We start from the raw sequence: 16,460 nt of genomic DNA, 5'->3' as shown, positions 1-16,460 counted from the left end.
GTCTGAGAAAAGAGCTCACAGGTGAAAGCCTGCAGCTGGGCACGGGCTTGACAGGGTAGAGAAGCCAGCAAATGGCGCACACGGCCTGGAACCACCTTTGGCCAACAACCACTCCTCGAGCTGGTTGGCTCACTGAGCTAAACGGCTGGGGCAGGCTTGCTGTAGCACAAAGTAGAAACAGAACAGCTCGACGGAGACAACATGCAGAAGAAATCCAAGCCCAGAGGAGCCTCTGACAAAGCAAAAATGTTTGGGATTGCGGAGGACCCCTGGGACCAAGAAACGGAGGTGTGCGGCAGCGGCAGCACGAGCATTAGCAAGCCAGGGGACAGCACTCAATCCAGCAACCGAGACTTGGCTGCTCTTGAGAAGTACTGTGACAATGGTATGACCAGCCGGGGTTCTGTATATAGACAGAGGATTGAAGCTGTTGCAACTGCATTAAATGTGGACTGTGAAACAGTTTGGAACGAAGAAGTCAGGTTCATTGAAAATGAGCTAGAGATTCAAAAGCAAAAATATTTTAAGCTCCAGACTTTCGGTAGAAACCTGATCCTCACTATGAAAGTTGATGATGAAGAAAAGCAGTGGGCACTGCTGTCAGATTTACCTCCGGAATTAGAAGAGATGGATTTCCATCATACCTCACCAGATCCCGATGATCTCTCATTCAGTGTGTCTTTATCAGAGAAAAATGCATCCGACAGTTTGTGATTGGGGATGGGGGATATGATATAGCCTGTTGGAACTTACTCTGTAGACCAGGCTGGCCTCAAATTCAGAGATCCACCTGCCTCTGCCTTCCGGGTGCTGGGATTAAAGGTGTGCACACCACTGCCTGGTATGACACATCTTTTATTAAAAACAGAACACAGCACAGTTTTAATCCTTGCCCAGGTGTTTATAACAGGACGCCACAGTTCTCATTGTATGCTAAGAAATGGAGGTTTGTGTGTATTTTTTAGACTCCTTTTTTTTTTTTTTTGAAGATAATTTTGTTTTACTTTGGTTTTTTTGTTGTTTTTGTTTTGCTTTTTGAGACAGGGTCTACCTGTCCTGGAGCTCCTCTCTACATCAACCAAGCTGACCTTGAATTTATTATTATTTGAATTTATTCTTCATTTATTATTCCCTGGGTTTAAAGGTAGTTTGTATTACCACACCTGGCTATTATTATTTTTATTATTTTGAAGCAGAATTTCTCTGAGTAGTCCCTGAGGCTGTCTTAGAAGAAGCTGGTCTTGAACTCACAGAGATCCATCTGCCTTTGCCTTCTAAGTGCTGGGATTAAAGGCATATGGCGCCACCTGGCTATTATTATTTTTTAATGTGTCTAAGTGTCTACATGTCTATGTACCATGTGCCTGGTGCCACCAGTGGCCAGAAGAGGGTGTCAGATGCCCTGGGACTGAAATATAGGTGATTGTGAGCCACCATGTAGGTATTGGGAGTTAAACACAATTCCTCTGAAGAGCAGCCAGTTCTCTTAACCACTGAGCCATCTCTTCAGTTCCTATTCGGGATCTTATGCAGCTCAGGCTGTGTGTCTTAGTCACTGTCCTGCGGCTTTAAAGAGACACCGTGACCAAGGCAACTCTTACAAAGGAAAGCATTTAATTGGAGGCCTACTTGCAGCTTCAGAAGTTAATCCATTATCATGACGGGGAGCTTGACAGCACACAGGCAGATATGATGCTAAGAGCGACATCATGGTCTGCAGGCAGCAGAGAGAGACTGGAGCTGGCATGGGACTTTGAAACCTCCATCAAGTCCACACCTCTATGACCCGGTGGGGACCATTCTTATTCAAACCACACACTGTCCTACTTACTATAATATGATGGCATGACCAAAAGCAGTGTGGGAGAAAAGAGTTTCTTGGCTTACATGTGTCCATCACAGCCCAAAGGGAAGTCAGGCAGGAAGTTGGGCGCAGAGGCCATGGAGGAGTGCCGCTTACAGGCTTGCTTCCCCTGGCTAGCTCAGCCTGCTTTCTTATACCATCCAGGACCATCTGCCCAGTGGTGGCACTGCCCACACTGGCTGGGCCTTCCCACATCAACTATTAAACAGGGAAATGCCCCATATAGTTGCCTACTGGTCTGGGGTGTGGTGGCTCCATGGGGGATGGATCCCCATGTGTGGCAGTCTCTGGATGATGTTTCCTTCAGTCTCTGCTCCACTCTTTGTCCCTGTATTTCCTCCTGTGAGTATGTTTGTCCCCCCCCCTTCTAAGAAGGACTGAAGCATCCATACTTTGGTCTTTCTTTTTCTTAACTTCATGTGGTCTATGAATTGTATCTTGGGTATTCCTAGCTTTTGGGCTAATATCCACTTATCAGTGATTGCATATCATATCTGTTCTTTTGTGATTGGGTTATCTCACTCAGGATGATATTTTCTAGTTCCATCCATTTTCCTAAGAATTTCATGAAGTTGCTGTTTTTGATAGCTGAGTGTACTCCATTGTATAGATGTACCACATTTTCTGTATCTATTCCTCTGTTGGAGAACATCTGAGTTCTCTCCAGCTTCTGGCTATTATAAATAAGGCTGCTATGAACATGGTGGAACATGTGTCCTTGTTGTATGTTAGAGCATCTTTTGGGTATATGCCCAGACATGGTATAGCTGGGTCTTCAGGTAGTGCTATGTCCAGTTTTCTGAGGAACCGCCAGACTGATTTCCAGAGTAGTTGTACCAGCTTGCAATCGCACCAACAATGGAGGAGTGTTCCTCTTTCTCCACATCCTCGCCAGCATCTGCTTTCACCTGAGTTTTTGATCTTAGCCATTCTGACTGGTGTGAGGTGGAATCTCAGGGTTGTTTTGATTGGCATTTCCCTGATGACTAAGGATGTTGAACATCTCTTTAGGTGCTTCATGGGCATTCTATATTCCTCAGTTAAGAATTCTTTGTTTAGCTGTACCCCATTTTTAACAGGGTTATTTGAGTCTCTGGAGTCTAACTTCTTGAGTTCTTTGTATATATTGAATATTAGCCTTCTATCAGATGTAGGATTGGTAAAGATCTTTTCCCACTCTGTTGGTTGCCATTTTGTCCTATTGACAGTCTCCTTTGCCTTGCAGAAGCTTTGCAATTTTATGAGGTCCCATTTGTCTATTGTTGATCTTAGAGCATAAGCCATTGGTGTTTTGTTCAGGAAATTCTCCAATGTGATCAAGGCTCTTCCCCACTTTCTCTTCTATTAATTTCAGTGTATCTGGTTTGATCCACTTGGCCTTGAGCTCTGTACAAGGTGATAAGCATGGATCGATTTGCTTTCTTCTCCATGCTGACCACCAGTTGAACCAGCACCATTTGTTAAACATGCTGTCTTTTTTCCACTGGATGCTTTTAGCTTTTTTGTCAAAGATCAAGTGACCATAGGTGTGTAGATTCATTTCTGGGTCTTCAATTCTATTCCATTGATCTACCTGCCTGTCTCTGTACCAATACCACACAGTTTTTATCACTATTGCTCTGTAACACTGCTTAAGGTCAGGGATGGTGGTTCCCCCAGAAGTTCTTTTATTGTTGAGAATAGTTTTCACTATCTGGGTTTTTTTGTTACTCCAATTGAATTTGCAAATTTCTCTTTCTAAATCTATGAAGAATTGAGCTGGAATTTTGATGGGGACTGTATTAAATCTGTAGATTGCTTTCAGCAAGATGGCATTTTTACTACATTAACCCTGCCAATCCATGAGCATGGGAGATCTTAACCTCTTCTGAGATCTTCTTCAATTTCTTTCTACAGAGACTTGAAGTTCTTGTCATACAAATCTTTCATTTGCTTGGTTAGAGTCACACCAAGGTATTTTATATTGTTTGTGACTATTGTGAAGGGTGTCATTTCCCTAATTTCTTTCTCAGCCTATACATCCTTTGAGTAGGGGAAGGCTACTGATTTGTTTGAGTTAATTTTATATCTAGCCACTTTCCTGAAGTTTTTTATCCACTGCAGGAGTTCTCTGTTGGAATTTTGGGGTCATTTACATATATTATCATATCATCTGCTACAAATGGTTATATTTTGACTTCTTTCTTTCCAATTTTTTTTTTTTTTTCCGGAGCTGGGGACCGAACCCAGGGCCTTGCGCTTCCTAGGCAAGCGCTCTACCACTGAGCTAAATCCCCAATCACTCTTTCCAATTTGTATCCCTTTGACCTTCTTTTGTTGTCTGATTGCTCTGGCTAGGACTTTGAGAACTATATTGAATAGGTAGGGAGAGAGTGGGCAGCCTTGTCTGGTCCCTGACTTTACTGGGACTTTGCACTCAGAGTATTGTCGAATACCTTCCTGGAAGAAGCACTCCAACACCACAGAGACCGGAAGAGAGATGTCTCCTGAAAGAGGCCCAGTTTGTATTTTATGCGCTAACACCACAAGGCAAGGTGGGCAAGCAAGCAAGATTTTGCAGATGTGAATGTCACAGTCTGCAGGTGGTTGAGAGCAACAGCCCATCGGTAAGCGAGTGTCCCAGTCTGCACTGGTTTGGCTATTTCTCCGGCTCATCCTGTTTTGGTAGCTTTTTAGGTAGCAAGTGAAGTCATGCTCGGCAAATAGGCAATTCGAGCAGTGCTTTAAGTATATCACTAAACAAATCAGTAGACCAGTCTTTAGAATGACAAAAAATATCTCTCTCTCTCTCTCTCTCTCTCTCTCTCTCTCTCTCTCTCTCTCTCTCCCTCTCCCTCTCCCTCTCCCTCTCCCTCTCCCTCTTCCCCTCCCTCCCTCCCTCCCTCCCTCTCCCTCTCCCTCTCCCTCTCCCTCTCCCTCTCCCTCTCCCTATCCCCTCTCCCCTCTCCCTTCTCCTTCCTCCTCTCTACCAGGCTGGCACTGAACTCACAGAAATCCCTCTGCCTCTGCTCCAGAATGCTGGGATTAAAGTTGTGTGCCACCGTGGCTCTGCCAAGAACACATTCCTGACACAGGTAATGGCGACAGCTGCCCCGCCACACCAGTGAGCTTTGCACTGCAACGTAAGTGAAGCAGAGCCATCAAGGGGGCTCAGTCAGTAACGTTCTTTCCTTGCGCTCGATCGCCAGAAGCTGTGAAAGCCACAGGTATGGCGGTGTGGATTCCCTTACAGTAGACAGGTAGCTCTCTGGGGCTTGCTGCTAGCCAACTAACGTACTGGGAAAGTTCCAAACCAGCGAGAGACTTTTCTTTTCTCGAAGGAAAGGTGAGGCAACTCTCCCTTGAGCACACATGCATCCTCTCCCATCCTCTCCGGTGTGTCTTATAACCCACCTCCACCTTGACCCCTCTCCCATGCTTCTCTGTCTCTCAGCGCTTGTGTTTAAGCTTACAGTGAGGTGTCCTTACCAAGTCCCCCTCTCTCTTTATCGCCCGCAACATGAAGCTGCCCTTCAGGCGGTAGGGACTGTTCCAGCCTGCGGCCCAGTAAGTAGACCCTTTCTTCCTGTGTTCTGGCCCCAGGAGTGGGTGCTGCCTCCCTCGCACTGGTTCTTCTTGATTACAGGTTACAGTACCCTCAGCCTAAGGTAAGTGTCAGGGAGTGACTTGGTAGTGGCAGGGAGGGAGACCAGAGAGACCCAGCTAGAGGAAGGTGAGGATGGTGGAGGGACCAATAGCGAAGGGACCCTGAGCCCCAGAGAGTCAGGGAGCCGAGCTCCACCCATCACTGGCTGTGTGACCTTAAGCAGTTGGCCATCTGCTCTGAGCTTTACCTCGTGAGATCATACGTTACCTACTTTGTGGAAGGCTGGAACGGTAAACGGTGGCTCTGTGGGACATGCCTTACTTAGAAGGGGCATGTCACCATGGTACAGTCTGTCATCTCATGGGCATCCCTTGATCTGCAATAGGAGTGCTAGGACCCTTCAGAGCAGTGGTTCTCAACCTTCCTAACGCTGTGATCCCATGCAGTTCCTCATGTCGAGGTGACCCCCATACACACACACCATAAAAATATTTTGTTGCTACTCCATGACTGTAATTTGGCTACTGTTATGATTCATAAGTGTAAATATCTGATATGTCACTCATGTGGAGGTTGTGACCCACAGGTTAAAAACCACTGTCCTAGACACTCTGTGTGTCCACCCCAACTCCCAGGCTTCCCAGCCTAGCTAGAGATAGCTGTTATTATCCCCATTTCCACATGGGGAAACCGAGGCCCAGCAAACAGCGCCAAGATGCTGCCCAGCCTTCTGAACAGGGAGGCTTCCATGGCCTGAGCCTCCCCTGTGCTAGACCCACAGAGCTGCTGACATTTACCCCCTGGTTGGCACCCATCGTCTCCACGGAAACCTTCGACCCAGAGCTTCTGAAGAACATGTATCAACCACTGAACCTGACCAGAGTCACCATGTTTGCCATAGGGAAGTGAGTAATGGATAAGGCAGGGGTGGGGCTCGGTCTCCTTGAGACACACGGGTGTCTGGTCTAGAGAGAGGCCAGCCTGGTCAAGTGCTGTAGAGTGATGTGGGAGAGCTTTCTGATGTAAGGCCATGGAAAAGGAGATTCGAGAGGCCTGGGCAAGGATCAGCAAAGTCTGGGGAGAGGTTTGTCCTCCCTGCCTCTCCTCGGCCCTACCCAGCCTTCTCCTTTGAGTCCATCTGGGACTGTGTTTGGACCCTGGGACTTAAAATACTGGCCAGATGAAAAACGGACCACACACGTCAGGTGACCCCTGGTCTTAGGGCTGGATCCATGCCGTCTACTCTGCTGTATGTCCCCAGTGTCTAGCGTTCATGTCCCCAGTGTCTAGCGTTCATCTTCCCTCGATTCCCACCCCTGGTAGCTTCTCAACTGCCTTCACCCTCCTGGTGTTCAATATGTGTTCCTATAAAATGGCCACGTTTCTGAGCAGAGCATTAATACTCTAATAGAGATCATGGGACTCCTATTAGTAAATGATCAATCAAAATCGATGGCTCTGTAGGTAAAGGAGCTTGCCTCTAAGCCCAGTGATCTCAGTTCGATCCCCAGGGTGGAAAGAAAGATATAACTCCTCACAGCTATCCTCTGTGTGCACACATACACATAAATAAATGTCTATTTTTAATTTAAGGACGCATACTACACGCTGGGGAAGACAACCAGTCAGTAAGGTGCTTTCATGCATACATGAAGACCTGTGTTCCATCCCCAGCACCCATGTTAAAAAAAAAAAAGACAGCACACACCTATAATCCCAACACCAGGGATGCAGAGATAGGAACATCACTGAGCCTTGCCAAGGTGGTGGTGGTGCAGGCCTTTAATCCCAGCACTCGGGAGGCAGAGGCAGGAAGATCTCTGTGAGTTTGAGGCCAGCCTGGTCTACAGAGCTAGTTCCAGGACAGCCAGGGCTACACAGGAAATCCCTGTCTCACAAAAATAAAAACACAAACCAAAAACCAGAGCACGAGCAAGGACGATGCCCAGCACCAAGCTCCGGGACATGTGTGCACACGTGACTAAGGATCAGGCTCAAATGGTTGTTACACATTGAGTCTCCCTGATATCCCTAATTAGAAACATTTAGACCGGAAGTGTCTCACGGTACGGACTTTAGAATTTGTGTAGACTTCAACAATAATACATCTTAATCCAAAACTCTGAAGCAGGGCTTTCAGATGGGGGTGTCCAACTTTGATAAGGACTGTGGGAGTCTGACAGATAAGGACCCCAAGGTTAGACCTCAATGACTTCCTGAGGTGGAGAACTAGTGTGTAGACTTCAGTGCATACTGGGGACCCGGACAGTGGTGGACAGCAGTGGTTAACAGAACTGTCATTCCCAGGTACACCTGCTTCAGGTCCTTCCCGGAGTCAGCTGAAGAGTTCTTTATGCGTGGGTACCAAGTGCACTATTACCTCTTTACCCATGATCCTGCAGCTGTTCCCAGAGTTCCCCTGGGCCCAGTTGGCTCCTCAGCATCATCCCCATCCAGGGTCCCTCCCAGTGGGAGGAGATTTCTATGCGCTGAATGGAGACCATCAACAAACACATTGACAAGAGGACCCACAAGTGGATTACCTCTTCTGTGTCGATGTGGATATGGTCTTCCGTAACCCATGGGGCCCTGAGACCTTGAGGGATCTGGTGGCTGCCATTCGCCCAAGGTATTTTTCTGTACCTCACCAGCAACTCCCTTATGAATGCAGGCAAGTTCCCTCTGCCTTTGTGGCAGACAGCGAGGGGGACTTCTATTATGGTGGGGCAGTCTTTGGGAGACAAGTGGCCAGGGTGTATGAGTACCTCTGGGATGACAGGAAGACTCAGCCACCAAACCTGAAGACTATCCGATTCTCCTCAGTGGGGAAGGACACCAACTGGCTGAGGAACTAACAACCAACCTAAGACCCGCCCAGAGCCCTGTCGGATCCCACCCCATGCCAAGCCCAGTCTACCCCTTGCATACCTCGGTACACCAGGAGAGTCCAACCAGGAAAATGGATATAGAGACGGTGTGAACTGTGAGGGGTGTGTACCCACAGCAGTCCAGCACGTGATTGGTTGGACAAGAGGAAGGCATCACGAAACACAGGGCCTGTCAGGCCTCCCCACACCTACCCAAGGGATGGATGTGCCTTCTCTCGGCAGGCTGGGGAATCCAGCTCTGATCAAGGTACCTGGGGGCTGTTACCTTCCCTTGTTAGTTAAGTACTGATTTTTAGTTTCGTTTTAATCTGCGACAGTGGGGATCAAACCTGCGGCAGGCACGTGGAAGGGAAATGCCCTGCCTTTGAGCCATCCTCAGCCCCACATGTTAAAGACCTCTTCCCAAGTACAGTGCTGCACCCCACACAGGCAGCTGCTCTTTACTCTGGATTCCTGAGCTACCTCTGAAGCAGACCAGGCTTAGCTTCCCCCTGTCCCCTGCATCCCATGGTGAGCGAGCGATACTCTCAGGGACCAGATGTCCACTTTGTTACACAGTTTGAGGCAGCTTTCAATGAAGATGGTGTATAGTAGATCCTGACCAGGCTCTTACCCTTACGGTGGACTGTTTTGCCAGTCTAGATAGTTCTGGGGAACTATCCAAGCAGAATGGATTTCAAACAATCCATATCGGGAGAAGATTGGTCAATGGTTATTCCAGGAGATAGAGCTAAAGCTGGCTGCTGCCACGGACTGCTCATTCCAGCTCTGGGAGCCTGGGTAAGGTGGGGTCCTGTGGACAGATGTGCCACACCTAGAGGGTAGCAAGCTCAACTGCCTCATTGTACCCCTCAGTTCTAGGGCAGTAGGACAGATAGGACAGGATCAGAGGGTGTAACAGTCTGGGTCCAGAATCTCAAGGGCCCTTGAGGTCCAGGCAAAGACAGAATTGGATATTGATCAAGAGCCTGCCTGCCTTCCCTGGGCTGCAGCATCTTTTCTGTGGAAGGAAGCAGTGTGTGGATTGGGGCTATACTCTGAAGTCATGATGGTGCCCCATAACCCACCCATCCCTGGCAAAACTGGAGACTTACCCCGAGCCCGTTTTTCTATACCTTGTAGTTCATCTGCCAAGCAGTGGTGGTTATGAGAGTAGCCAGGCAAAGCCTCAGGTGCAGGGGCACAGCCTGGCAGGAGAGCCTCTGGGCCTTCCTAACAGAGGAGCTGGAACAGACTGTAGCCTCTATCCAGCACACTGTGTTTTGCTGTTTAAAACAAAAACCAAAAACCAGTACCAGGCATTGTGGCTCACGTCTTTAACCACTTGGGAGGCAGAGGCAGGTGGATCTCTGAGTTTGAGGCCAGCCTGGTCTACAGAGTGAGTCCCAGAGCAGCCAAGGCTACGCAGAGAAACCCTGTCTCAAAAACAAAAAAAAAAACAAAAAAAAAAAAAGGTAACCCACTACTTGTGGCTGGTGAGGTCATTTCAAAACCAATAAAAATTTCTAACAGAATTCTAAATACTTAGCCATACCCAAAGATAAATGTGGCTCTTACCCCTCACCAAAGAAGCTTCTTTTTGCAGCATTGTGGAAAGCCACACCTGGTCAAATTGTAGAGAATTGACCATGGGGTGCCCAGACCCCAGTTGATAAATCTAAAATACTACCCTGACACCTAAGGCTCAGGGACCATGTCAGAAGAGGGTGTGGAGGGTTGGGGATTTAGCTCAGTGGTAGAGCGCTTGCCTAGCATGCGCAAGGCCCTGAGTTCGGTCCCCAGCTCCGAAAAAACAAAAAAACAAAAAAACAAAAACAGAAGAGGGTGTGGAAAGACTGGAAGAGCCAAAAGACCAGGGCAGGACATGGGTGTTTGCCTGCTTCGAGATAGTGTCTTACGTTTACCAGTGGAGCATCACCCAGAAGTATCACAGCAATATTCTTGCCTTAATAAGACAAAGAAAATAACACCACCTGTTGCTATGCCACAAGGATGGATGTGGTGATCTCATTAGGTTTGAACCCCACAGGTTCATCTGCTTAAATGCTTGACGGTATGGAGTGGCACTGTTAGGAGATGTGGCCTTATTAGAGTACAAGTGGCCTTGTTGGAGGAAGTGTGTCATTGTATAGGTGGGTTTTGAGACTTCCTATGATTATCCCCTTCTGCTGCCTTTGGGCTTCTTCAGTACCATGTGTGCCTGCCTGCTGCCATGCTTCCTGCCATGATGACAATGGACAATGGACTAAACTGTAAGTCAGTGCCAATTAAATGTTGTCCTTTAGAACAGTCGCCTTAGTCATGGTGTCCCCTCACAACAATGAAACCCTAAGACAGAAGTTGGTACCAGAGACTGGGGTATTGGTGTGATGAGCTCGACCATGTATTTGGAGGAATGTGGAATACTTTAAGTGGGGCTTAATGGGCTATCTTAGTAGAAACATGGAAGATAGTTGTTGACCTCAAGATAATTTGAACTGTGGGGGCCTGGCTCAAGAGGTTTCAGAGGAGAAGAATAATACAAAAACAACCTTTACACAGTTTACAAGAAGATTATCCCAGCACTGTCTGGTGCTAAACTGAAGAGTTTTAGATTAACTGTATTGAGGAAGGAAACCTCAAAACAGCCTAGCATAGACTCTGCCCTGTGGGTCACTCTTCTGAAGAGAGTTTTGACCAAATGTAGCAAGCTTAGAAAGGAAACATACAAAATGTATGGGTCAAGTATAAAAGGGGGACCAGGAAGTGGAATAGAGCTAAACCCTGTGTTCAAGGATGTTAAATGGAATTAAGGGAGTGGTGACCTCAGGGCAATAATGGTTTGTATTATGCAAATGTTGATTTCTGTATCAGCAGAAAGCTGAGTACTGTCTGGACGTTGGTATTGTTATTTTAGGAAGCACATTTATTCGTTTGCAGTCCAACAAGGGAGAATTATGTCAGGCATTATTATGACCTGGTTATTATTTTAATTTGGACATAAGGAGATATAATTGTATGTCAAATTGACAAGGATAGATTGTGATGGTGAAAGATCCCTGGAGAGGGGATACCCTCACTCAAGTCTCGGGGTGACGTGACCCCCCCAAGAACTCATGAGAGACCATCTTTGCTGTAATCACATGAGGTTTATTGATAGGAACCAGTGCACTGGGGTCGAGACTTAGCAAACAAACAGGGAAAAGAGACCTAGGGAGTTTAGTGAGAAGTCAAAGTGAACTTCACTGAGATAAAACCAGGAAAATATGGTTACAAGTATCTCCTAGTGCTTGTAGATTCCTTTTCAGGAATAGATAGAAGCTTTCCCCACCAAGCAAAAGATGGCCTCGGTAGTCATCAAGAAGATACTGGAGGGCTGGAGAGATGGCTCAGTGGTAAGAGCACTGACTGCTCTTCCAGAGGTCCTGAGTTCAAATCCCAGCAACCACATGGTGGCTCACAGCCATCTATTAATAAAATAAATACACCTTAAAAAAAAAAAAAAGCGTTGACTCCTTGTTGAAGTACACAGGATGGCTTTCACCTTGGTTTTAAAAAAAAAAAAAAGGAAGATACTGGAAGAAATCTTCCCCAGTTTGGAGTGCCCAAGGTAATTGGGTCAGACACCCGCCCTGCTTTCGATGCCAAGATAAACCAGGGTGTGGCCAGATATTTAGAAGTCGATTGGAAATTACATTGTATCTACAGACCTCAAAGTTCAGGACAGGTAGAGTGAATAAATAAAACTCTAAAAGAGACTCTGACCGGGGTTGGGGATTTAGCTCAGTGGTAGAGCGCTTGCCTAGCAAACGCAAGGCCCTGGGTTCAATCCCCAGCTCCGAAAAAAAAAAAAAAAAAAGAGACTCTGACCAAATTGACCAAACTGGCACAGACTGGGTGGCACTCCTTCCCTCTTGCTCTCTTCAGAGCAAGAAATACCCCTTCCAGATTCAGCCATACCCACTTTGAGATCTTATATGGGACCCCAGCTCCTTTGACTATATTAGATGATTTTATTAAACCAACATGTCATAGTAATAATGATTTGTATGCCAGGCTAAAAGACCTACAGGTGATACAGCAAGGATGGTCTCTCGTGAGTTCTTGGGGGGTCGCATCTTCCCGAGACTTGAGTGAGGCTCTCCCCACTTCAGGGGTCTTTCAATGGCTAGTCTCAATTGTCAACTTGACTATATTTGGAATGAACTACAATCCACAAATGGAGGGCACACCTCTGATCCAGATCTTGAGGCCGAAAGACACGGGCTTTTGACCCAGATCTTGAAGCATAATGGTCATGCTTATAAAGATATTGTGAAAAGGAATTGAAGAAAAGCTTAGGTCCAGAAAAGTTGTTACTCACATTTAACTCCAGGAGAGAAAGGCAAGTAGATCTCTCAGTTCAAAACCAGCCTGGTTCAGAGCAAGTTCCAGGTAAAGAAAAACTTAGGTCCAGGTGTTGGTGGTATATGCTTTTGAGCCCAGCACTCAAGAAACAAGAACTTGTAGATCTCTGAGTTCAAGGCCAGTCTGTGGTCCTCTCACTGACCCACCCCTGGGGTCACTGGCCACTGGCCCATGGGGACAAAGAGAGCAGAGTCTACGAAAAGGCTTTTAGACAGCTCATGAGTACAAATGACGTGGTGACATTTCAGGATCACATCTCAGGATCAGCTTGGGGAGACAGATCAACTTTATTTAGGGTGAACCAAGGGTTATATAGTTTCAGGGAAGGGGGTAGGAATATCCAGGGTGGGCAAAGGTACTGAGATGCTTCATTAGCATAGGGAGGCATTCCAGGAATCTCGGATGCTTGCTTAACAGGTTCCTTATCAGGAGAGAGGAAGCTGAAGCTGCAATCTAACCAAAGCTACAAGGTGGCATTCCCCAGACAGAGGATGTGGGGGTTTCAAGGTCGGGCAACATCAGAGAAGGAAAAGGTAAAGGAAGTCTGCTATTTTGCACTGAGCTCGGGGCCTTCTGGTAATGTCAGACTTCAACCTTAGCAGCAAGTCTATACACATCAGTCTATAGAGCAAGTTCCAGAACAGCCAAGCATTCCTGAGCATGTGGTGCTCATGAATCATGCCACAAGAGGAACCAGCATGGGGCTGGTGAGGTAGAGCAAGTTCAAACCCCAGAAATCCCAAAACTTGAGACTGGCAGGAGTAGAACCAGCCCCTTCCTTGTCATAGGCAGTCAGTCACATACCCAACACCTGGAACACCTCTTCTCCATGCTAAGCCTTATGTACCAATGACCTTCCTTCCCTGGATATTCTCATGCCCTTCCCCAAAATTATATAACCCTTGGTTCACCCCAAATAAGGTATCTATGGCCAAACCCATTCCCAATAAAAAATACAAGCAACCTAAGATCATCTGAGAGAGCTGCTTCATTAAAGATCATCAGAGAAGTCTCTCGCCTAAAAGAGCCATTAACACTGAGATTCTCGGAGAAGCCCCTCTTTCTCCCCACCCTCCTGGCACTCACTCCTAACTGACTGGTATCTGGCTTGTTCTAGAATCCTCTTCCCACTTCCAGCTTGGAGGAGGACAAGAGTGTCTGATACCCTGGAGGGAAGGGTGGACTGTGGACCCCACTAGTTCCAGACTTCACCTTGTCCTCTCTGAGCTGGTGTACTGGCAGTGTCCTCATATCCTGAGAGGAGAGGTGGAACCTGGAACCACAATCAAAACCAGAACACTGGTGAAGATGTAACAGGACAAGGGGGCCATGTTCCACAGAACCTGGCAGCTTCAGCCACATGGCTCTGGCTTTAGAGTCAAGAGTAAAAGGGGTTAGTGGGACAATTGGTGCTTGTTAGCTGGAGTGAAGAAAACGACAGCATCTCTGAAACAAAATCATCTGGAAAGTGTTCTCTGAGAGCACAAAGAAGCTGTGCTCCAGAGATAGACATCATGCTGCTAGTCCGACTTGGTAATGTGTAAGAGTCACCCAGGTAGACTGGTCTTGAAGGCATGAAGTGGTCAGGGAGAGCAGCTAAGGTTTGGCTCTCTGAAATGCCAGGAAAGGCCATTGGTGAAGGTGCAGCCTCAGTGGAGACAGTCAGAGTGCTACAGAGGGCAGAGCTGGAGAAGTGACACCAGCCCTTTGGAGGAGCCCAGAAGATCACGTGTGGATCCCAGATATTGGAACTGTAAAACCTGACCCTCAGCCGGTGGTGCTTACTTCGAGATGCCCTCGAGTGCACCCCGAGACACAGATCGATGTAAAAGCAAGAGGTTTATTTTCCGGTACATCAGGGTCAACTTTCAATTAGTTCCTCAAGGCAAGTGACTAGAAGGTGACCCCTAAATGGCTTTTACAAGCAGTTTTTATACTTTTTAGGGGCACAGCTTACCTTAGCAAGGTTACAGTTCAAACTTATTGGCTAAGCATATTGACCTTTAAATGTATTGGCTAGCAAGCATCAGTCAGTACATTCTGAGAATTCTCTACTCAAGAATGTTCCTTGGGTGGAGAATGGAACTTGGCCTAGCCTCAACCTGAGGCGGGAAGCTGAACCTGGCCTAGCCTTGCCCTAAGGCGGGTGAGTGTAAGGCTAGCAAAAGCCCCTAGGGTCCTTCAGAACAAGAAGCTGTGAAGCCGAAGTTGACTTGGGTACTCCAAGATGTTAGAGATGACAGAGCCATGGGACACCTACTGAGGAAAGCTGCTAACAGGGAGGGAACCAGCTCAACAGAAGGAATTGTGTTGGCCTCAACAAAGCTGAAAGAAGGTGGACATCAGACATGGAGAGGCAGAGTTTGGAGTTTGCCCACCTGGTTTTTGGTCTTATTTTGGTCTAGTATTTCCTCACTATGATGTTTTGAAATGGTGATGTATGTCCTGTGATGTTGGAAATCTGTGATCTGCGTTTTTATTTTGGTTTTATAGGGGATTACAGTTAAGAAGTTGCATTTAGGAGAGACTAAAGCGGTAAATTGTTATTCCGCTCTAGATTTCTGGTGGGTGCACACGCCTTCTCTACACCTGCCCAAGTGTTTTGGATTCACAAATGAAAACACACACGTACATACACACTCACACTCACACTCACACTCACACACGCCAGCTTGTGTGTCTTTCCATCTAGGATCCAAAACGTCGAAGTGGGTGGCGAGGAACCACATGAACATCTGTCAAGAAGTTGAAAGCGGGTTCAAAATATTACCACATCGAGAGACTTTGAACTTTTAAGCACTGTTGAGGCTATGATAGACTATGGAAATTTTGAAGTTGGCCTAAATACATTTTGCATTATATTATAGTTACAAGCCTATGGGGGTTAGAGACACGAAGTGTCATGGTTTTAATAGGTTTGACCCCCATAGATTCATGTTTGAATGCTAGGCCACAGGGATTGCCAGTATTAGGAGGTGTGGCCTTATTGGAGGACGTGTGGTCTTGTTAGAGGAAGCGTGTCCCTGTGTAGGTGGGTTTTGAGGCTTCCTATGCTAAGGCTCTGTCCAGTGTGGAAGACAGTCTCATCCTGGATGCCTGAGGGCGACTGTCCCATTCTACTGCCCTCAGATCTAGGCTCCTCCAGCACCATGTCTGCCTGGATGCTGCCATGGTTACCACCATGGTGATAATGGACTGAACCTCTGAAACTGTGAGCCGGCCATGATTAAATGTTGACCTTTATAAGGTTGTCATGGTCATGCTGTCTTTTCACAGCAATGAAACCCTAAGACAATAGGGAAATTCTCACAGGCATCTCCCCTAGAGAGAGAACTATAGGTAACTGATGTTTGCTGGGAGAGGGCAAATCAGTCTTCTTTGGGGACAAACTCCCTGATAAGGTAGCCAATCCCAAAAGATTAGCTCTAAACACATATGAGCAACATTAAATGAACTCAGTTGAATATATTTAGTTTTTTAAAGATGTATTTATTTATTTTATGTATACGAGAGCCCTCTCTACATATATACCTTTGTGCCCAAAGTGGGCATCAGATCCCATTATAGACAGTTGTGAGCCACCATGTGGTTGCTGGGAGTTGAACTCAGGACCTCTGGAAGAGCAGTTGGTGCTCTTAACCCCTGAGCCATCTCTCCAGCCCAGCAGTCCGTACTGATAAACTGTGTGTGTCTGAGGATAACCACTGAACGAATAAGCCATGAGTTTTAGGAGTGG

General features: G+C 46.9%; 1 protein-coding gene across 1 annotated transcript; it reads left to right on the top strand.

Annotated features, from left to right (window-relative positions):
* Positions 1–201: 201 nt before the first annotated feature.
* Positions 202–8,305, top strand: Gbgt1 (globoside alpha-1,3-N-acetylgalactosaminyltransferase 1 (FORS blood group)). Its single transcript, XM_032901810.1, is given in 6 exon segments — positions 202–385; positions 5,490–5,511; positions 6,224–6,355; positions 7,758–7,876; positions 7,879–7,983; positions 7,986–8,305. Coding segments are annotated over 6 exon segments (882 nt in total).
* The last annotated feature ends 8,155 nt before the right edge of the window (positions 8,306–16,460 follow it).

The sequence above is a fragment of the Rattus rattus genome, chromosome 5 (assembly GCF_011064425.1).
Source record: "Rattus rattus isolate New Zealand chromosome 5, Rrattus_CSIRO_v1, whole genome shotgun sequence".
NCBI classification, from domain to species: Eukaryota; Metazoa; Chordata; class Mammalia; order Rodentia; family Muridae; genus Rattus; species Rattus rattus.
Note: the sequence above shows the minus strand (reverse complement) of the source record. Positions and strands in the feature narration are given on the sequence as shown.